Source organism: Lactuca serriola, chromosome 4, assembly GCF_051521515.1.
Source record: "Lactuca serriola cultivar US96UC23 chromosome 4, Lser_US96UC23_V15, whole genome shotgun sequence".
Lineage (NCBI taxonomy): Eukaryota > Viridiplantae > Streptophyta > Magnoliopsida > Asterales > Asteraceae > Lactuca > Lactuca serriola.
This window is the reverse complement of record NC_136411.1, coordinates 358315780-358340611: the sequence shown is the minus strand read 5'-3', so window position 1 is coordinate 358340611 and position 24832 is coordinate 358315780. Positions and strand designations below refer to the sequence as shown.

Sequence of the window (24832 nt, the reverse complement as noted above, 5' to 3'; positions counted from 1 at the left end):
AAAATATAGAAACTATGGTGGTTAGATGTTGAAAAACAAAAATTAATATTAGAGAAGTGACCAAAACTGTCAAGTTGTAGAAAATATTATGGCTTATTGTAATTAATATTAGAGTATGGACCAAAATTGTCAAGTTGTAGAAATTATTGTAGCAAAATGGTGTAATATTAAAAAATAAAAGACTAAAAGTGTTAACATCTCAAACAATTGTTGCCAAAGTTTGAAGAAGAAAACTTTACTATTCAAAAAAAAAAATGCAATAGGTAACGGTTACTGTTCCTAAAGGAACCTCTATTAATCTATATATAAATTGTGAATATTTCAAGATAAACAAACTTTATTTTTTTTCAAAATGATCATTTATTCTGCTGAAAAAAATCCACGAGTTAACGTGAAGGATCTTTTTCACTAATGAATTGAACTATGCTAAACTCTCAAGCCGATCAACAAAAACTGCGACATGACTTTTTCTGAATTACAAACTAATGCTAAACGGCTCACATTCATCAACAAAATTCTGTGACAACAAAATTTTAAACACTAATATTCATTCATTACTAAGTTCATATATATATATATATATATATATATATATATATATATATATATATATATATATATATATATATATATATATATAGAAAAAAAAAGTAGTAATATAAAATTTTGACATCTTCCTAGTATTCTACTTTTCGTTTTCAGAGAGTTATTGATGTTGGGGTTTTTAAATGAGTTTGACATTGGCTATGTCGTTATTTGGTCTGATGCTTGATAGTAATCTGCGAAGGGGTATTTTGAGAATAATGTTGGCAAATTGGACAAGTATAGTTATATCGACATCCATATTTGTAGCATATGATGTTTTTCCAACGTGTTTTTAAAGATATCTTAGGATAATGATTGAAATATACATATAGTATAGTCGATGGATCTTCTTTGGAACTAGAAATTGAGCTCGAAGGATTAGATGTGCCTAATGAAGAAGAATCGTTGGAAGTGGAAATAAAAAAAGTGAACAGAAGCTAGGTTGTTGACATATATCATATGTCGATAGTTATTGTACAAGCTTTGATCATACATACCATTATGAATTGATTTAGAAAATAATTCACACACAAGTTTTGTTGATCCATAAACTCTAGTCGACGTTATATATACACAAACATATTAGACTCACGGATGGATATGTCACATTTTGTGTTACCTATAAGTTACGATGTGAGCTCTTTGCATATAAAATAGATAGTTTGATCGTGTATTCGTGTCATGAAAACGTGTCAGACACGAATTTGACACGATACGATTACATGATTAGAAATAAGCTTTATCTCAATTTTTAAGATGTATTCGTGTCGTGTCGTGTCTCTCACAGATTCGTGTCTTCGTGTCTGAAATTGTCAGGCTTTGATGTTGGATGATTGAGTTTGAAAGAGCAAAAACGATAGTTTGGTGTTGGAAGATCAAATGTTAGGACCGAAGGAAATGAAGTTGTAGTTGAAGAAATAGGATGAAAATATTAGTTTGAAGTATGAAAAATAAAAGTTTGCAAACGTTATCTTACTTATGTTGTTTTGGCCATGGCGATAGTGGTTTTCACAATATCTATTGTAATATTTATTTTAGATATTGTAATATTTATTTTGTAATACTTTGATGGATTTGCTATAATTAGTAGATTATTAAAAGTTTTTATCTTCATAAATAACTACGGTTATAATAGAGAACAAATAGGTAATCAACAAACAACAAAACATGATAAATATTTCATAGACTAGAAAACAAATTGTTACATTACAAAGATTACATAAAAACTTCAACAAACATGACAAATAAGTTGAAAAATCGATGACTAACAAGAAATGGCAACACTAATTGGTAGAATGTAAATATACACGTTTCTCCACTGCCTATTTAAGAATTAATTGTTACATATTTATTAAGCATTTTAATACATCGATAGAGGTGGTGCCTTAATCATTCTATACTAAATAGTAAGAAAGCATAAAAAATATATATGTATTTTTTTTTTATCGGTGTTAACATGATCACATATAAAGAGGTAAATGAATGGTCATCGAAGACCCTCTTCAATCGATTGTGTAATCCTTATGTAGATCTTAATTCATACTAAGTTATGTAGATCTTAATTCATACTAAGGTCCCGTTTGATAGTTTCTGTCTGGAAAAGTGTTGTCTGGTAAAGTTTTCTGACCGGAAAAGAAGTCATGCTGTTTGATTGTACATCTGATTGACTGTGTTGAATGATGAAAAAAAGTAATAATTCAATAAAAAATAAAAATAAAAAAAAATATTTAAAAAAATTAATAATCCAAAAAAGAAAAAAAGAAGTGAGGTTTGGTGCATAATTGTCTTTCCAGCTCATTCAGCCAGAATGATATGATTTTGGGGCTTTCTGGAAAAGTCATATCTTACCGAGAAAGACATTTTTTTTGTGCAAGTCAAACAGTTTTTCCGGTCCATTCAACCAGAAAAATCTGTTTGGACTTGGACGCGTATCAAACGGGTCCTGAGACTATAAGTAAATTAATCATCAGTTGCTTGGTTGTCTTTTTGTGTATCGACAAAAGATTATAGTTAAATCAAAACAATAAAAAACAAACAAGATTATTAGTGATTTTGTAAAATAAGAGAGATGTAAAATATGTAAAAGCAAAGATAATTATGAATTTGAATATAATTCATGATATTTTCATATTATAATGATCATAAAAGCACATAGCAAAGAAAACACAAAAATTAGAACTTAAATATGATGACCCACTACAAATCTTGTTCTAGCAACTTTTAGCATAAAATAGTAATTCAACTTATGGTGTAGATCAAGTATTTACTCTTGTGTGGAATGGTAAAGTTGATCTTTTAAAGTTTACTAGTTTCTAATTAACCTGTAGTATAATATATTAATACACTATTCCCTTTGGTTTTTCTTTTGTAAATCGTATTCTGTATGTAATCCAAAAAAATATTACTAATTATGAAAAATCATTAACTTTTTGTGACCATAAACATATTTCCAACAAATATGTACTAGATCACCATCTGTGTTTGCATTGTTTTCTTTATTAAACATCTTTTATGAACGTTTTGGTGATATATTTTGTATTGCAGTAGTTTTTCTCCTGATATTAACATAACTTGCAAGTATACAAAATGTTTTTTTTTTCGCAAACTAATAATGTAACCAATTGTACGTAATATCGAGCTAAGACTTGAAAACCATAATATCGCTAATTTATGGTGATCAATCCACAGGTTAGTGGTTGTTTTTTTAGTAAATAAAGTCTCATTGGTTATCTTGAAATACAAGTACACCTTTTATGGTCATTTTAATACATAAATCTTATATTTAATCCTCAAATATTTTTTACTAACTAATTTGGTTAATCTTGATCTTTAATATTAAATGTTTAATTCGTAACAGTCATATAATATTTTTACCATATATGGTTATAGTTGTGTAATGTTTTTTATTCTATTGTTATACAAAAAAAGTAAAATATAAACTCTTCTTTAAACTCTAGATTTAGAATTACTTTGTTTAGTTTCACGTACAGTAATATATTTATTATACTAAATGTTATTGTAATATAATATTTAAAAAAAATACATTTTGATTAAAAATAGCAAATTGAATGATAGAGCTTTATAAAATATTTTTTAAAATAAATTAGTTAATTATAAAAACATTTTAAGCAGTTAATAATTTGAAAAAAAGGTAAAATAGTTATTTTTTTTTTTAAATTATGATAATAATTTTTTTATAATAAATTTTGTAAACATCTAAAAAAAATAAAAAAATATATTTATAATATACGTAAATAATGTTGGGTAATGAATGATATTTTTTAGGTAAAAATGCAGAAAATCAATGATATTTTTCCGACAAAAAAATAGTCTTTGTTGGGTAAAGAAAAGTGTAAAAGCTTCAAGAGAGTGTGTTCTTCCACCGCGGACCTGTTGATGATTCTTCGTCCTCTCCGAACGATGTCAGATTCTCCGACGAGTGATGAAGGAAGTTCCGATCTTCACCTCGCAAATAATGAACTGAAAACCCCCAATTCATTAGATGCCCTTGTGACTATTGCTCAACTACCACCATCGTTACCCTTTCCTTTTGCTCCTATCACACCATTAACTAAATTATCGGTCTCTCTCTCCCTCTCTTTCTACACATATTTACACAATTTCTTATTGTGTCTGCATAATTTGATTCATTAATGGTTAGATCTGGTTGTGTTAATCACAGGGTAAACGAAAGAGGTTGAAGACCTCGAGATACGATGTTCCTTCAAACAATGCAGAGAAGAAACGTTCATCTTCAAAACATAAGGTGATCAGATTTCGAGTTTGTTTTCTTAAATTGTTGTGTTTCATCTATTCTACAACGGAATTATCTAACATTACGAGTTTCGATAGTCAAAATTCTCAACATCAAAACTTCATAATCGTTACGATAGTTAAATACTTCGCGATCTGTTCATACTGTGATGTTTATCAAGCTAGAATTTATGGTTTTTAGTACAAACCCCCAAAACTGTTGATTAAAAACCCTAACACCATGAATGAAGTGATTAATTTCAGTTACGTTAACACATAGTTTGAAAACATTACTGTTTTCATTATCAGGCGAAGCATGATCCATCGGATACTCCAGCCCAAATCTCACCAACTATGATTCGAGCAGGGGAGCTTCAATCAAGCCTTGGATCTGATCATCCTAGCTTTAAAAAAATCATGCTCAAATCACATGTTGTTAGTTGTTTTTGGATGGTAATTTGACTAATTTCACTATATAACTTGTGAAATTTCTTTCTATTTTTATAATAAATTTCTGTTTGCAGGGTCTTCCAGTGCCTTTCTGCAGATCATTTCTACCAAAACAAGAAACTTTAATGGTGATTGAAGATGAAAATGGACAACAATATAAGCTTAAATATATTGCTCATAAGACTGGACTTAGTGCAGGATGGAGGAACTTTGCAATTGCACATAAATTGCTTGAAGGAGATGTTTTGGTTTTCCAGTTAGTTGAATCCAACAAATTTAAGGTACAAATCTTGCTCTTTTATCTGTCGATTTTAATTATATTATGTAGCAATTCAATTAGTATCGAAATTTTTTTGACTTGTTAAAGCAAAATATAAAACATCAAAATGTAATTTTTCAGTAGTTAATCGATTTTTTTGACCTATTTTTAGGTTTATATTGTAAGGGCGAATGAATCAAAACAAGTTGATGATGCTCATAACCTTTTAAACCACAATACAAATAAAAATCACAAGACTCAAGGTTTGTCATCATCATCAATTCAACTTAAACCACTTTTTTTTTTTTTTTTTTTTTTTTTAAATGTTAATTGACGCGATAACTATGCAGCAAAACTGGTCAACAAAAGATCTGAGCCCCCTACGCTGGCTTCTGAGTTGAATGTCAACTCAAAAGCTGAAGGGGGTCCACATAAATCAGATCTTCCATCAAAGAAAGTCAAATCAAGATTGGTCTACAAAAGATCTGAACCCCCTACACAGTCTTCTGAGTTGAATGTCAACTCAGATTCTGAAGGGGGTCCACACCAACCAGATGTTCCAGTAAAGAAAGTCAAATCAAAATTGGTCTATAAAAGATCTGAACCCCCTACACAGCTTTTTGAGTTGACATCTCATGTTAACTCAGAAGCTAAAGGGGGTCCTCATCAACAAGCTCTTTCATCAAAAAAAGTCAAAACCTTCAAAGACTTTCGCATTACGGTCAACAAACAATGCATTGACTCGGAACTGTCAGAAGAAATCCGAATGAGTTACTATAAATTATGTAACGCGAAAAAAGAACTGCTTCACGATAACCTTCCGGAAGGTTTGTATTATAAGTTGGTGGCGGGGATGATTGGTGAAACTGTAAATATCGCGAACGCGATCAAGAACTGCAAGCCCACCACAACTAAGGAGGAATTCGACGCGTGGGATAGTTCCTTGAAGTCTTTTGAACTTATGGGAATGAAAGTAGGGTTTTTACGCGATAGGATACGTATGCTTGAAAAAGCCGTGTTTGATTCCGAAAATGTGAAAAAATACATGGAGGCTATTGAGGAACGAAACCGAAATGGAATCACAATGAAGATTTTGGAGGCGAAGATTGCGGATTTGAAAGAAAGTAATAGGAAGATTGATGCTATTTTAGGTAGTTTGAAAGAGAAAGTGGAGGGGAATGAGGTTGTGTTTCAAGAAAAGGTTAATGAACCATGGTAGGAAATTAGGAATGTCTTAACTCTTAAGGTGATTTTTTTTGACTTTGTAGATAGTTGAATTTAAGGCTTGTATGTTGATGGTGTGTAATGTTATTTTATGTAGTTGACTAAATTAGGGTAAATTTTTATTTTTCTAGTATTTTGTTTTGTAGTGTTAATTAATTTTATAATTGGGTGTTATTTGAAATTGATGATATTAATTGTTAATTAGTTGTCTAAAATGGGTTAGTTTATTTGGAAAAGAATTTAGAAACAAAAGGGATATTAATTGTTAATTAGTTGTCTAAACTGGGTTAGTTTATTTGGAAAGGAATTTAGAAACAAAAGGGCAGAAGTTGTGTAAAAATTAAATATAAGTATACAGTAATAATAAAACACTAGGGGTGACAATTTATGACACCACACGATAAAAATATACGACATGAAACGAAATTGGGACGAAACTGAAATTTGAATTCGTGTTCGTGTTAACTGTAAAAAACACGATGTTGTGTCGTGTTTGTGTTCAAAATTTGACATGAAATTGACACGATTTAGTAGTTTTTTATTATGTTTTTCGTGTTTGTCATGTTATATTTGATAAAATATTTATTAAATAAACTAATTTTTAGTATATGTTATATTTTTCGTGTTGTGTCGTGCTTATCGTTTTTTAATTTGTTCGTTTTCGTGTTAGTTAAAAAAACACGACATCGTGCCTTGTCGTGTTCGTGTTACATAAAACATTGTCGTGTCGTGTCGTGTCATGTCAGACAAAAACACGAAACGATAACACGATTTGTCACCTCTACAAAACACCAAGTAGTTGCTTATGGGGTAAATGAGAGGTATGTTGGTAGACGATCGAAACCGTTTTCAAAAAAGATATCCGACAAACAAAATAGAAATGAAACATAAAGAAATAGAAAAAAAGATAAAACGTCAGATCTCGGCTAAGAAAAGCACTAGCACTTATGTATACACAATGATGTAAGAAAATCTACTCTAATAAATGAAGATTTTTTTGCCACATGTCATACTCTCATTCAATTTGACAAATGTTATTTTTTGGTTATTTTGAATTAATTTTCACGTGTCATTTTATGAGTTTTTCTATTTTAATAAATTCCAAATAATACTTTAATACAATAATTACAATAATTGTAGTTATAAAATTTTTATTAATGGACTTACCTTCTTATTTTAAAATTCTCAAATTAAAGCTCATTAGTTTATTTTGTTTATCTATTTAAATTTAAAAGACAAAAAAATAAATTTTAATAATTCATTATATATATATATATATATATATATATATATATATATATATATATATATATCCAAAGTTCTTAAATATTTATACATTTATATTTAATTTTTTTTAATTAACTCATGTAATACATGAGTGTTACACCTAGTATCAATAATAGACAAAGAAAAAAACTAGCATACCACTTGGAGCAAACGCTATCAAATATATTAGACATGTTCGTATATGTTAATTTATGTTTAGTTTTTATATTATGTATAGTGTAGGGTCTTTTTTATTTCACTTGTTTTTTTAGATTTTCTGAAATCATGACCACCCCGTCATCTTCCTCCACATCGACCCCTACTGCTCAAACCCTTGTTTATGTTGTCACAAATGTGTACAACCACTTCACTTTCAAAGTGACCGTGGACACCTCAAAATTTATAACTTTGGCGACGTATTTTTACTGATATCTGCTAATGAGCCAAAGTTGTTGGTCATATAACAGGAAAATCCCAATCACATACAAAGATGATGAAGATTGGGATGATATTGACTCAAAAGTCAAATCTTGGTTCTATTCTACTGTTGATCAAAACCTACTCTATTCTAGTGTTGATCCGAACCTACTGCAAATTATTTCTCGTGACAATTGTATCGCTAAGGATTTCTGGGATGAATTGGACAAATTTTTCCTTAATAATAAAACGTCACTCATGCTCCATTTGCAAGATCAGTTCCAAAACATGAAAAAGGGTACCCCTCCATGTTATAAGCCCAATGTCTCAGCCCATTGCAGCTGATCCAGTAAGCTATTAACGTCCTAAAAGGATCACCAAGAGGCCAGCATGTTTCGAAGATTGAAGAAGTCTACCATTTTCCTTATTTCATGTATGCATTTAGCAATAGATTACATCCCATGTTTCCATTAGCTGCCATGTTTCCGTTAAATTCTCTTGCATTACTTGTCTTAGTTATTTAAACTAGGAATTCATGAATAAAGAGGATATCAGAAAATTGCTTCAGCGTGTTTTTACTCATTAACGTTCTTGGAGCCTTACCCCCTCAAAGGGTTAACCTAACAATTGTTGCTTTCATTCACGTATGAACCTTCCACCATGCCACCAAGAAAAGATGTCTCATCCATATAAGAGGACCCTCCACCCACCATAGCAGACCAATTTGCACAACTCATCGCCGCCACAAACGCCGCCACACTACAACACAATAACCACCTCAGCACCCTAATTAAAGCAACGGAAACATTAACAGCTAAATTTGAGTCTCAATCTGAAACAACCGCCAACCTGGTAAACCACATTACAACCCTATCTGACCAGTTAACGATCGACAATTCGGCCGAACACATCCGTCATCTACGCCAACCACACAACAACCCACTAGTCGTGCACCCAAACCACAACACCATACGACCACCCAAAATAACATTGCCCTTATTCGACGGATCCAATCCATTAGACTGGATTTTTCAGGCTGATAACTACTTCACGTTCTATCAAGTACCACCTACCCAACGTGTTTCCCTCACATCATTCTGCTTCACTAGAGACGCTCTTTCATGGTACAAACACCTAGCTCAAAACGACCTGCTAGGGTCCTGGACTCAATTCAAAAGAGAACTAGAACTCCGTTTCGGGCCATCTTCATACGAAAACCATGAAGCCGCACTCTTCAAACTACAACAAACCTCCACTGTTTCAATATACCAAACCGAATTTGAACGTATCAGCAACCGAGTCAATGGTCTCTCTCAACAGAGTGTAAAGAACTGTTTTGTCTCCGGGCTTCGCCAAGATATACAGAATGAACTCATCATCCTTTGGCCTGTTTCCCTTCATCAGGCTTGCTCATTGTCGAAACTAATAAAAGATAAACTTGGGCCAATACCCAAGGCACGACCCATCAACAACTTCAAACCCAGTTGGTCAACAGGATCCACAAGTATAACAACCAAACCTAATCACCTAACTCCCCCAGTCTTCCCCAACAATCCCCACACTCACGAAAACAAACCACACTACCATTCACTCGCTTATCGGCTGACGCACTACAAGAAAGACAAAAACCAGGACTGTACTTCAAATGCCCAGAAAAGTACGTTCCAGGCCATAAATGCTCACCACCGCAATTCCTTCTGATTGTGGACAACGACGACCAAGATACCATGAAGGAAGAAACGACTTTCACCAACATTGAAGAGCAGTAGCCACCAGAATTCCTGTCACTATTAGATGCAACATTTTTTGGGATCTTATCACCTCAAAAACTCCGTATAACATGATACGTTACCAACAAGCTGGTGAAAGTCCTGATCGACCGTGGGAGTACACGTAACATCGTCCAACCAAGGGTCGCTTCACTCCTGAACCTTGATACCCAATCCGTCCAACCATTTTTAGTAATGGTACGGAATGGCCAGTATATCCAATGCCAAGGATTCTGCCCCAACGTTCGTCTTCAACTATCACATTCTCAATTCCAGGTACCGATTTTCGTTCTCCATTAGAAGGAGCAGATGTGATATTGGGTATTACATGGTTGAGTACATAGGGACGTCTGTCATCAGACTTCTCAATTCTAGAGATTACATTCATGCACGAGGGAAAAGCATGCACATTAACAGGATAATCTTGGAGTCAACACGTATCACCTAGTACCTTATATACCCTATTGCACCAGGGCACCATTGCTTCGTTACACACCCTCAATTACAGTCCCACATCACTTGAACCAACCATGGAAACACTCTAGAACAAGCACTGCAACCTGATAATAAACTCCCAACTCCAACGAATTACATATATCTTCCTTGAACCCAACTCACTATCACCATCGAGACCCCATGACCACACCATTCCCTTAACAAACCCAACATCACAGTTAATGTAAAACCTTACCGTTACCCACAGTTCCAGAAAAAAATAATGACAGGTCTAATCACAGAGATGCTCCAAAATGGCGTCATACTCCCCAACCAAAGTCCCTTTTCATCACCCGTCCTATTAGTAAAGAAAAAAGACGGATCGTGGTTATTTTTTGTAGATTACATAGTAGTTAATGCAGTAACGGTACGAGACCGCTTCTGATACCCATGATCGAAGAACTACTCGATGAGTTACATGGAGACACAGTCTTCTCAAAGATAGACTTGCGTTCAGGCTACCACTAAATCCATGTATTAGAGAAGGATATACACAAAACAACGTTTCGTACAATAGACTGCCATTACGAGTTCATTGTAATGTCGTTCGGCCTCACTAACACCCCATCGACGTTTCAATCAGCCAAGAATGACTTATTTCAGCCAGCTCTCCGACGCTTCGTCCTAGTCTTCTTTGATGACATCCTAATCTTCAGCTTCTCCAATGAGAACCATTACAAACACCTACAGGTAGTTTTCGAAAAATTAAGAGAACACCATTTTCATGCAAAGCCATCCAAATGCATGTTTGATATGCATGAAATCTCGTTTTTGGGACACAAAATATCAGCAAATGGAGTAGCTCTGAACCAGACAAAATACAAGCCATTAACAATGGCCACAACCCACTTGTTTTACCACCCTACGTGCTTACTTGGGATTAACAGGATGCTACCTTCGTTTTGTCTCCTTCTATGCCAAAATCATTGCTCCCTTGACCAATTAACATCCTGAAACTCAAAACCTTTGAGTGGTCCACGCCAGCACAAGAAGCTTTTCAACAACTCAAGTCAACAATGCAATACCTAACCACCTTAGCCTTACCAGACTTCGAATCACAATTTGATGTCACGACAGATGCATCCGGAATGGTCATTGGTGCGGTACTTTCTCAAAACAACATACATATATCCTTCTTCAGCAAGAAACTATGTACTACCATGCAGGCCCATTCCACGTACATCAAGGAGATGTATGCAATCATAGAAGCAGTGAAAAAATGGAGGCAATACTTACTGGTAAGACATTTTCGAATCTACAAAAACCACCATAACCTCAAGCATCTATTCACACAAACAATTCAGACACCCGAACAACAGAAATGGGTACCAAAACTAATGGGATATAATTTCGAGATCCATTAGAAAACCGAAAAAGAAAATTTGGTCGCAGATGCCCTCAGCCGGGTAGAACTACACTCGATACAAGCCATCTCACATCCCACAACTACATGGTTAGATGAAATCAGGAAGTACTTCAAATACAATGAGGCGGGTAAACAATTGGTTATTCAGGTCATCGAGGACCCAACATCATTCCCACACCACTCCATCCGTGATGGCTTAGTCTATCGCCACAACCGCATCATGGTCCCTCCAATTCAGAACCTTCGCAACAACCTCCTCCAAGAATTCCACGCATCATCGTTGGGGGGTCACTCGGGTATCACAACCACAACCAAACGCATATCAGTTGTGTCTTCTTGGATCAACTTTCGAAAAGATGTCTCGGAGTTCATAAGAAATTGCCAAGTGTGTCAAGCCACCAAAACCCCCATACATAAACCATTTGGCTTACTCTAACCACTACCAATACCAGAATCAACTTGGGAAGAAATATCGATGGACCTTGTCACTCACGTCCCAAATTCCAAAGAAAAGACAGTGATATGGGTTGTAGTCGATAGGATTTCCAAGTTTGCACACTTTGTTCCGTTGCCCACCCAATACAACGCCATCCAAATAGCTTCCATATTCATGAAATAAATCTATCGCTTACATGGCTTACCTAAGACCATCGTGTCTGATAGAGACCTGTAATTCTTAAGCAGATTCTAGAAAGAACTTTTCAAACAGCTCGGAACAAAACTCAACCATTCTAGTGCCTACCACCCACAGACGGGCGACCAAATAGAAGTGGTAAACAGTTGCCTTGAATCATACCTACGTGCCTTTGTGTTCAACGAACCGACAACTTGGCAAAAATACATCTATTTGGCTGAATTCTCCTATAATACTTCCTACCACACGACCATCAAAATGTCTCCACTCAAAGCAGTCTACTGGAGAGACCCAATTTCAACTCAAGATTACATTCCAAGAGAAAACAAAACAGCCTCAATAGATTCATCATTACTAGAATACCAAAGAATCGTAAGCGATCTCAAAGAAGTAATCACCAAGGCACAAGCTCGAATGGTAAATCAAGTAAACAAGAAGCGGATAAACAAGGAATTTGAGGTGGACGACCTTGTTTACATACGTCTACAAGACTATTGGCAGAAAATTTTAAGGGATCAAAAGACAAATAAGCTTGCACGCTGATTCTATGGGCCATACAAGATCAATGAGAGAATAGGAAAAGTCGCCTATCGCTTGGCCCTACCAGCAACCTCACGTATTCACCCAGTTGTCCATGTATCATCGCTCAAGCAAGCACATGGTTCCACTAATCCATCATCATAGGAAGGGCCTTACGAGTTTGAAGAAAGGGGCCAAACTGATACACTTCTAGACGCAATCTTACAAACCATAACTGACCGCAACGGAAACAAAGAAATACTCATCAAATGGGAAAAAAACCAATAGAATATGCAACATGGGAAAGCTACACGAAAATCCAAAAACAGTTCCCATTTTTACCAACATTGAGGAAAATGTTGTTTCTCAGGATGGGGGTAATTTTATGAGCCCAATGTCTCAGCCTATTGCAGCTGATCTAGTAAGCTATCAACAACCTAAAAGGATCACCAAGAGGACAACACGTTTCGAAGATTTAATAAGTCTACCACTTTCCTTATTTCATGCATGCATTTAGGAATAGATTACATCCCATGTTTCCATTATCTGCCATGTTTCCGTTAAATTCTCTCGCATTACTTGTCTTTGTTTTTTAAACTATGAATTCATGAATAAAGAGGATATCATAAAATTGCTTCAGCTTGTTTCTACTCATTAACGTTCTTGGAGTCTTACCCCCTCTAAGGGTTAACCTAACACTCCATCACTGAATTCATTAAATATTTTCAATATGATTTTTCTTTTCATTTTGATTAATAACTATGAATGAAGCATTGTTAGTTGTTGTAGTACCATATTACTCTCATTATTTACCTTTAAGTTTGAGAATTTTGGCACTTTATTTTATATTTCAGTCCCTTTCAATTTTGTAGATATTTTATTAATTATATATATATATATATATATATATATATATATATATATATATATATATATATATATATATATATATATAGGTGGGTTCAATTGAGAAAATAAAAAAGGTTGAGAGTGGGGGAACCACTCTCACCCAATCATTTATCTAACATGTAAACCTTAAAAAACATGTGTATTGTTTTTTATTAAGGGTATATTTGTAAATTAGCAATTTTTTGATTTACATCTTTGTTCCTCGTCTTCATTTTCCGATTTCATGAGATCTTTATCTCATTTGAATCAGATATAGAGGAATTCATTATCAAGATTCTTTTTTATATAATTACACATATTTTCTGAATTTATCTTCAAGTTTAGCATCTGTATTGCAGTTTTCTTCTTCGTATTCAGTTTCCGATTTCATCAGATCTTTATATCGTTTCAATCGGATATATCGAAATTCATTATCAAGATTCTTTCTTTATATAATTCGATAGGAATTACACGTATTCTTTCCATTTATCGTGAAGTTTCGCATATGTATTGCAGTTGTTTCATCGGATTTATGTTCTGTTGTTTGAGATCTCTATTTGAAACATCCCAAAAATACGGTCCAAAATTTTCATTTTTAATTATTCATAAAACCATAAATAGCATCCATCATCTCATAAAAACATAAGTAATGTATTACAAAATCATCATATCAATATATTGTATCAAAACCATGTGTCAAAATATCATAGTCAAAAACATCACAGGCTGAACAAATGGTGTGTGCACTGCAATCATCCCGAGCTCTTCCCTTTGCTACCGGAAGTACCTGAAACCAAAACTGAAAACTGTAAGCACGAAGCTTAGTGAGTCTCTCCAAACTACCACATACCATACACATAACATGCAACTAGGAGATATGGGCCCCGCCCACTCTCATGGAGATTCGGGCCTCGCCCACACTCCACTGTCTAGGAGATTCGAGCCCCGCCCACACTCTGCTGTCTAGGAGATTCGAGCCTTCCCACACTCCGCTACTAGATGCATACAAGTATCATACATACAAAAAGTATATCTATTTCTATGAAGCAGTCACATATCTATACTCAGATAATACTACGAGATTCAGGCCCTGCCCACACTCGACTACTATGAGGTCTGGGCCCCACCCACACTCAACTACTAACATATCGCATATATGGGCCGACCTTGGTGCCTTGGACCCGTTCCTACTGAAGGAAACTCACCTCACAAAATTGACTGCTGAAATCTCAAGTAGGGCTGGCAATTCTCGACACGACCCGCGACACGACACAAAATAAATGAGTTTGGGTTGTGTTTTTCAACCCGACAACCCGCTAACCCGCCAACCCGCCAACCTGTTTATTAAACGAGTCATATATGAGTTTCTCAAAAAATAAACGGGTTGACCCGCCAACCCGTTTATATTCTTAATAAAACAATTATTTTATTTTTAAATGTATTTATGTATCAAGTATTAATAATTAATAAGTATTAAATAATATATATCATTGACTCATAGACCATTTGACTGTTTTGACATTTTGACTCGTGGTGGATGGTCTAAGTTCGTAAGTCGTAACCTATAAGGCTAAGTCTGTAACATGTTTCTATGAATGTTTTTAATTTTCATTTTGATGTTTAAGACTTAAATGTCTAAAATTTGGACCCACGAACCAGCCAACCTGTGAACCCGTATAAATAAATGGGTTGGCGGGTCATATATGGGTTTATGTTCCAAACCTGCCAACCCGTGACCTGTATATTTAAATGGGTTATGTTTGGGTTGGCATATTTTGACCCACCAACCCGCAACACGCCAACCCGAACACGACACGATTGCCAGGCCTAATCTCGAGTGAGGAATCTCCGATGGTTGCTCCAACGACTCCCCGACTATTAATATAACAATAACACTTAGTCAAAACCTAATAATCCTCCTTAGGGTAAAATAACCATTTTACCCATGGTCAAAGTCAATGCTTTGGTCAAAGTCAACTTTCTAGTCGACCCAACTCGAAGAGTTGCTCCATCAACTCGTCAGGTCCTAGAATCCTGTAATCGCGATCTAACTCGTCGAGTCACCTCCTCGACTCGCCGAGTTCCCTGGCTACTCATAGTCGCGATTTATCGAATCAACTCGTTGACCCCCCTCATCGACTCGTCGAGTTCTACCTTAAACTAAAACGGGACAACACAACCCAACTTGTCGAGTTTCTCTGTGGACTCGACGAGTTCCTCTGTCTGATTGGCCATTTTAACATATTAAGCCTCTACTCTCCAAATCCAACATCCATACTTCATCTACATACTGGAAATGATCTTTTAAAGGTAAAGTTTCCAACTTTACCCGTCGATAACCCTTCTTAATGGGTTTAGCTAAAAACCTAGCTCTTTTAGGACATAGATCTTTGTCCAACAACCTTATCACTCCAAACCAATGCATGAAAACCCAGATCTAGGTCCTATATACCAAAAGAACACATAAAGCCTCAAACTTTCCTTCCATGCATGGCCTTTTGGGGCACAAAAGGCCATAACTGTAGAGACCCATTTTTCTACAAACGGTGATTGCAGAAGAAAGATATCTCGAGATTAGTCGTGTTTTTGGAAGTATGAACACGAAGAACATAATATGAGTTCATAAAAAAGAAGTAGAGAATAATCATAATATTACATGAAGAACATGGTGGGAGAGAAACTCTCCCTAGGTGGGGAGAACCCACCACTTTCTCTCTCTAGAATTACATTGTGAGAAAAGTAACTCTTCTAAGAAAATGATAAATGAGCTAGCTTACTTTAAAAAATGACCAACTCTCCCTTGATATAGGAGGGAGAGTATTTACACCATAAATACAATAAAGGGAAAATATAACCTAACTATCACTCATTATTTGTGGAGGAATAAGGAGGAAGGGCTGTAGGCGCTGGAGAGAGGAGGAGAAGGGGGAAGGGCTGAAGGGAAGAAGGAGGAGGAGGGAGGGAGATCCGAAGTCAGAAGGGTTGCGGGTCTATGGTGGTTGCGATAGGAGGACTTGGGTGCGATGGTGGGTGCAGTGGGGTCTTGGCTGCTGATGGGGTATGTTGTGGATAGGCGAGCTGGGTACCGAAGTCAGTGAGTAGCTGCGGTTCGGATGGAAGACGAGGCGACTGCGGATGCAGTAGGCGCGTGCTTGAGGTTTGAGGCTGCGGATTCGAGCTTCGGTCCGAGGCTGCGGTCCGAGGTCTTCTTTCAGCATACAAGGGTGGACTTCGGTTAGCAGGGAAGGGCTGCGGTCTCTTGGCTGCAGACCAAGAGGCTGCGGGTATGGACTTCGGATCAGGGGTTGAGAAGGACTCCGGGGAGGCTTCTCAGGGGACTCCGGTAGGCAGTTTTTGGCTGCGGTTCGGGGGTCCGGAGGGGTTGAACAGGTGACGAAAAATGTTCTTTTTTCATGAAAAATGGTACCGCAAAGGCCATTTATTCATATTTTAATAAGAGAATCTTTTTATAAAGCATTTAAGTCAACAAGTGGGTCTTGGGAAGGCAAAAAAAGGAGTGTACAAGGGGTTTTTAGGGGACAAAAGGTGATGAGATTGGACTATGTCACATGGTTTTTGCTTGGGAAGACAAATATAAGTGAATTACTCTTTACCCAAAAGAGTAAAAAGGACAAAGTGCTTTATGCAAACAACAACTTGCGTCCATATTTCTTCAAATTAAGATTCACAGTAACAATTTAAAATTGAGAGATATGAAGATAATACCTCTCATGATGAGAAAAAGTGTTGGGAAAAAGTCTTCAAAAGAAATTCTTCACTTCCTTCTTGAATAATAAGACCATTAAATTTGTGTCTTCTCATTTCCAAGAACAAATACCTCCTGGAGCAATTTCTTCAACATTTTGGAGACCACACAAATTAATTTTTCTTCCCATTTGCTTCATTTCTTCAACAGAAAAATAATAAGAACATGAAGAACATCATTTTTCCAGCAATAATAGAACGAGCAGCAGCAACAACTTTTATTTTTGCTAAGATAGAATCACCTAAAAGATAGAACTAAGAAAGATCTTCATAAAAAAAATTCCGGTTTGAAACCCGAAAATTTTTCTTACAGAAACACGGAAAAATCACAAGATAATCACCGAAAGGGAGTCGTTCCCTTGAACTAATCGTGAGATCTTCAAGGTACGGCTCTAATACCAATTGTAGATGCCCATTTTTCTACGAACGGTGAATGCGGAAGAAAGATATCTCGAGATTAGTCGTGTTTTTAGAAGTATGAACACGAAGAACATAATATGAGTTCATAAAAAAGAAATAAGAACAAGAGAGAATAATCATAATATTGCATGAAGAACATGGTGGGAGAGAAACTCTCCTTAGGTGGGGAGAACCCACCACTTTCTCTCTTTAGAATTACATTTTGAGAAAAGTAACTCTTCTAAGAAAATGAGAAATGAGCTAGCTTACTTTAACAAATGACTAACTCTCCCTTTATATAGGAGGGAGAGTATTTACACCATAAATACAATAAAGGGAAAATATAACCTAACTATCACTCATTATTTGTGGAGCATTTACATGCCCTAACAATAACAACACCTTTAGAGATTGCATGGGGGATTTAATGGCATAAAGTTTGCACCTTTATGCCTTAACAACCCTTAATGATATCAGATCTGAAAGGATCCTTGCTTGGGACGTCAAAACCCCAAGGGTCAAGCTTCTTGAACCAAAACCCTCAAAAAGTGGAAATAAGTAGATCTAATGAATAAATGATCAAATTAGAGAGTTGATTACCAGAAGGTGAAGGGAATGAGATGTTGCTTCTGGGTCTATAATCTTCTCTTGGAGTCCTCAAGCTTCTTCTTCTTCTACAAGCTTCAAAACACACAAGAACACTAAAAAATGGCTCACACGCTCACACAATACTCTAAGGTTTCGTGGATTAGGTTTTGAGACTTGGAGGCTGGAAATGAGGCCAAAAGGTGGGGAATAAGATGCTCAAATATGGTGCAAAACACCGAAATTAGGGTTTCAATCTGACAGACCTACTCGCAAAGTCGAGGGCTCTCGAATCGTCGAGTAGATAGCTTAAAACCCGCGTCCAAGACTCATTTCTACTCGATGAGTCTGGGGCTCCCACTCGTCGAGTAGCTCCATCAAAATGAATAATTTATAAATAAATGCGTACCAGGAACCAAGCGTTACACTATTTAAATTTTATCATCTGATCGGAGTTGATTTAATTTTCAATCAGATCGTTTTACGCTTTGTAGTGAGAGAGATTGCTTAATTGATCATGTTTTCATATGATCTTTATTGCAATTGCATCATTTGATCGGAGCTGATTTAATTTTTTTTTTCAGATCGTTTTTATGCTCTGAGGTGAGATGTATTCGAAATTAATCAGGTTTTCATATTTACGACTTTTTTTGTGTTGTTCTATTTTAATTTTGTTGTCGTTCAGTTTCTATTTTATTTTATCATGATTTTCATCGATATTAAGATTGTTTTTGTTGTTTTATACAGATCAATTGGTTTATTATGTCAAATTCCAGTGTTATTGATGGTGATTTGTATTCATCGATGTGTGAGAGTGAATAAGAAGATATCGAGAACTCATTTTTTGAAGGTATCACTTTTCGAATTATTATGTTGTTTTTAATTTTGTTGATGATCATGTATTTACATATGAATCTGTAAATCTAAATAAATTATTGTCTTATTCATATATGAATAAATGTGTGATAATTGTAATTTCGAATTTATTATTATTTTTGTTTTATTCATATATGAATAAGTTCTATTTTATTATATATTTTTGAATCATATGAATTTTATGTATTCATGTATGAATGTTTTATTAATCCATTAATAAACATTGTTTTTTGGTTTATTCATATGAATTTCATGTATTCATATATGATTGTTTTATTCATACATTAGTAGATTGATTTAGATTTATAATTTGTTATCAGGTGAATCTTCGAGTTCAATAGATGATGCGCAATATTGTAGTAATGTAATTAGAGAACATGTCTATAAGCCAGATGTACCTGTTCAATTTATTCCATTTGAAGGTTTAATCTTCAAATTATTAGAGTTGGCCATCAAAATGTATTTTGAGTATGCTGAAATTGGTGGTTTTGATGTGAGACTGAGCACACACTCAAGGTTTGATAACAAGATTATAAAGAGGAAACATGTTATATGTAATCGTGGTGGAAAATAGATAAAGAAATCTTGCAACACATTGGGTACAAGTGGTGTTAGGAGGAAACGAAATTCATATTCAAGTGTTATTGGTTGTCAAGCAAAGATTATATTTGAATATGTGTTTGGAACTCCATATTATAAAGTTTTTCAGTTTGATGAACTTCACAACCATCCACTTGATAAGAGAAGTGATTTAAAAAAAAGCGAGACAAATGTCATATTTAGGAAAAGAGTTTATAGTGCGTGCTTCCACATCAAAAATAGGCCCAACTATGTCTCATAGGTTAAGGGCAAGTCTGAGTGGTGGGTATGAGTTTGTTAAGCCCAAAGCAGTTGACTATTAAAATTAAAGGAGAGATATCAACAGGGTTATAGGTTATAAAGATGCCCAAATGATAGTAAATACAATGAATGATCGTCGAGCTCACTACCCAAATTACTTATTTGAGTTTAATTGTCAAGATGATGTTTTGGACTCTATGTTTTGGGCTGATGAAATGGAGAAGACATATTATGGTGAATTTGATGATGTTATCTCGTTTAATGCGACTTTCCGAACAAACAAGTAAGTTATTTTGTCTACTTTTTTTATAGCTTATTCATATATGAATATTTTAACTTTATGTTTAATGTTTAGTTTTTAATATTGAAATTATTTTAATAATATGTTGTAACTTTATTCATACATGATTTTTTTTATATTCACTTATGAATACATCAAAAATTGACTTTAATGGACACTTTTTTGTGTGTTATAGGTGTTATATGGTTTTTGTTCCATTTACTGCTATTGACCATCATAAAAAATCAGTTATTGATGGAGCGGGGTTGCTAAGCAATGAAAACATTGAGTCCTACTCTTGGTTGCTTAAAGTGTTTCTTAACTCATGGGAAAGAAACCAACACTTGTTTTTAACCGATCAAGATGTTGCAATAAAACAAGCTATTGAGAATTGTTTCCTAATTCAAAACACCGATTATGTATGTGGAATATAATGAAGGAGTTGAAAAAAAAATGTATTATTTTAATATATTTCAAATATGTTACATAGTATTAGTTATTCATAGAAGAATATATTAAAAAATTTCATATTTTAGTATATTCATTTATGAATATTTATTGTTATGACATTTGTGAAGCTAGTCAATGATTCATATTACAAATCATCTCATATTTTAGTATATTCATTTATAAATCATCTGATATTCATTCATGAATCTGATTTAGCGGATCGTGAGAATGTGAAGCTAGTCAATGATTCATATTATAGTTTTGAATCATGGTTAGATATTGTAAGAGATGACAAAAAGAAATTGACTTTGTTTGTAGAGAAACAACAGATGTTGTTGAAGGAATTTGAGAGTGATTATACATGTGGTGAATTAAAAAGCAAGTTGGATGGTGAAGTTGTATGCAAGCTTATGGGTGTTTTTATTCCTATTACAAAAGAGATTAATATTCATGTTCCTCAAGTTCAAAGCAATTAAGGTTCTGGAATCAAGAAAAGAATTCCAAGTGCAGGTGAAGCAACATATGTTAATTCTAAAAAAGAACATAGAATGTGCTCAGGATATGGACAACGAGTTCCTCACAATATACATACATGTCCAGTAAGAATTACACCTACTCAATCAAGAAATGACATTTAGGGTTTTTGTTTTTTATTTATTTATGTTTTTTTGGTTCTTTTCATTTACGAAGCTAAAACTGCCTTCCACACCGAAAAGGGGACCTTCTGCTACCAGAAAATGCCATTTGGACTCAAAAAAGCGGGTGCTACTTACCAAAGACTCATGGACAAAGTATTCGCCAATCAAATCGGTAGAAACATCAAATTCTATGTCGATGAAATGGTAATTAAGAGCCAAAATGAAGAAGAACTACTCCGCGATGTGGAAGAAACTTTCCAGACGACTGCCAAATCGAAGATGAAGTTAAACCCAGTTAAGTGCACCTTCAGAGATGAGGAAGCACAATTCCTTGGGTATTAGGTATCCAAGGAAGGGATTCTCCCTAATCCCACTAAAATACAGGAATTCCTCGAATCGAAAGCCCCCCACAATCTCAAAGGGGTACAGGAGATCAGCGGTAGGTTGATGACATTGGGAAGGTTCATTGCCAAATCCGCAGATAAAGCACTTCCTCTGTACCAGACACTCAAAGTATGTTTAGAGAAAAATAAGATTAAATGGACAAAAGAAGTAGATGCGACATTGCAAAAACTAAGAGATGCCTGTCCGCAGATTCGGGCTAGTCAATTTAGAGACAATAAGCATCAAAAATGAGTTATTGATAGAATATTATTTAGAAGGAGTATTTTTAACCAAGTTTTATTATATGTTACAAGGATTCCATATATATATAAAGAACGCCTAAATCCGAGTTATAACGAAGAAGTTATGGCTTGTCGAAGTTTTACGGCAAAACCGGCACGGCACCTGGAGACGTAAATAGTGAATTTACGACAGAGGAATTTTTGGCCTTAGTGATATAAATAAAAGTTGTATTATACGGTAAACCGAGGGCGTTCATAAAAAGAACGCCCGAATCTAACTTCGTATGAGGAAGTTATGAATTTTCTAAGATTTGGCACGGCAGTGCACGACCCAAAACTCGAATTTTAGATCGAGCGGTTTTTGGCCTATGTGACCTAAATGAGAGTTGAAGATATCATTAATATGAAGTCAACGATAAAAATACAGACGAAAACGGAGTCCGTATGAAAGAGTTACGAATTTTTCGTGGTCATTTAACACTATAATCTCCTCCTACTATTAAATTTAAGATCGGTCGAGAATTAGCTGACAGAGTCAAAATGAAAGTTGTAGATCTTATTTTTACCTATGCGTGGATTTAAGAACGTCAAAAACGGAGCTCGTATGAGAAACTTATAAGGTTTATAAGTCGGCAGGGTGCTGCTGCAAAAGGGGTGACGTGGCACAATCTTGGCCATTGCTTTCTCCCCAAGGCTTGCAACTAGATGGTGACATGTGGCACCAATTTCATCCATATTTCACCCTATAAATACAACCCCTTCTGACCTCATTTATTCACACCTCCACCCTTCTCTCTCTACTCTCTCTCTAAACCTCCAAAAACTCCCCTAGCGCTAGAAGAAAGCCCCGAAGCGCTCGACAGCTCCGAGACGAAGAGCTTTCGGCTCGGAAGTTCTGCCCCTGCAGAGCCCGACTTCTAGCCAAAGCCCCTCGTAGGTAAGATACTCCTACCTAATTTTTAATATAGCTTTTATTTAAATATAGTAACGTTATTAAGACCTTATAATAATTATTTGAGCTATTATTATGGGTTATATAAGTGTCGTTATAATATCTTTTTAACCACTCGCGGTACGGGGAATCCGGTTTGAAGGGCCGCATGGGTTATTGGATTTCAGAAGTGCTATATGCCAAAATGATCATGCCCTCCAGTGTTTCATGTCTGGCCCCTGTCTATACATAGTGGGTGAAGAGTATTGTTTAACGCTTATATAATAGTAATAATAGCTAGAGTATTAATTAGTCTCGTTGAACATTAGACTAAACTCTAGTGAAAATGATACCAGGTTTTGTTAGCGGAAATTTGTTATAAAGTAAACAAAGTGTTGTCCGAGTATCGAGTCACCACCTTTGCAGGTGAGTGCATAGTCCCTTTCATGAACATGATTTTAATACAAGTATTGATTGAAGTATTAATTATATGTTTATGTGGGAGTTAATTGATGTTGCCTGAAATACGTGTTAAAGAACATACCTGATTATATATGATGATTTAGGATAAAGAGTAAACCTAAATTAATTATGAGGAATATTGGGTAGTATTTTCTTAAGAGTACGAGCGAGTTATACTCATAGAATAGAACTTTTGTATATATCATTGATCCAGGAGCATGGATTAGACATAGTCATTGTACCTAGTCCGAGAGTAAGGATTGGACCTAGTCAACTGTCATTAATCTTGGAGTATGGATTAAGACATAGTCAGTTGTCCTTAGTCCGGGAGTATGGATTAAGACATAGTAAGTTGTCCTTAGTCTGGGAGTATGGATTAAGACATAATCAATTGTCCTTAGTCCCGGAGTATGGATTAAGACATAGTCAGTCGTCCTCAGTCCGGGAATATGGATAGGACATAGTCATTCATCGTTAATCCGGGAGAATGGATTTACACATAGACACTTGTCCCTAATCCGAGAGTATGGAATAGGCACAATTATTGATCTGAGAGCATGAATTAGATCCGAGAGTATGGGTTAAGTAACAGGTAAAATTTAAGGTCCGAGAGTATGGATAGTCTTGTTGTAAGGATTAATGGGGTGGGGTAAGAGTTGCTTATATATATGGTGAAATTGTATATTTTATGAGTTCTAAATTATATATATGATATAACATTGTGGGATTGAAATCCCTGTGTACTCACCAGGTTTCCCAACCTGATCCACTCAAGCTTATTTGTATCATAGGTGTCAATACGAAGTTACATTATAGTGAGAGATTAAAGAGATGCAGATCACCAGTGTAAATGAATGTAAGTTCTGTTTATGCTTATGTTTCTGTATTGACGATGACATCCCAAATGTTTTAAAATGAATAAAAATACATTTCTTCGGAAATGTTTTGATAACATATTTATCATGTTTTACGGGGAAAAAATTCCACAACATTTTCACTAAAAGAGGTACTCTGATTTTATAAAGCATAAACAAAATTGGTCTTTTCTGGCAGCGAAAATGGGGATGTCATAATGCCCTACAACAACTCCTAGCTCTCGCCTGTCCACTCCCAAGGGAGACGCTACAGATGTACTTAGCAACGTCTGAAGAGGTTATCTCTTCTGTGCTAGCAGTGGAGAGAGAAGGCAAGCAGGATCCAGTCCATTTCATTAGCAGGGCCCTACAAGGACCAGAGGTCAATTACCCGACCTTGGAAAAACTGGTCCTCGCCCTAGTATATGTCGTCAGGCGACTACAGAGGTATTTTCAAGCCCACAAGGTGGATGTTTTGACTAGTTACCCAATAAAACAAGT

At 35.2% G+C, this 24832-nt stretch overlaps 2 protein-coding genes across 2 annotated transcripts; both read left to right on the top strand.

The window, feature by feature from the left end:
- The first annotated feature begins 3905 nt into the window (after positions 1–3905).
- On the top strand, positions 3906–6404 carry LOC145097601 (B3 domain-containing protein Os01g0234100-like). Its single transcript, XM_079035194.1, has 6 exons — positions 3906–4167; positions 4268–4351; positions 4648–4791; positions 4863–5069; positions 5220–5310; positions 5398–6404. Exons 1-6 carry the CDS (start codon positions 3982–3984, stop codon positions 6264–6266), a joined length of 1581 nt encoding a protein of 526 aa, XP_078891320.1. The 5' UTR covers positions 3906–3981; the 3' UTR covers positions 6267–6404.
- Positions 6405–20215: 13811 nt separating this feature from the next.
- On the top strand, positions 20216–21296 carry LOC145099707 (protein FAR1-RELATED SEQUENCE 9-like). The gene is made up of 3 exons (XM_079037231.1): positions 20216–20373; positions 20567–20789; positions 20949–21296. The coding sequence occupies exons 1-3, from the start codon at positions 20216–20218 to the stop codon at positions 21294–21296; spliced, it is 729 nt and encodes a 242-aa protein (XP_078893357.1).
- The last annotated feature ends 3536 nt before the right edge of the window (positions 21297–24832 follow it).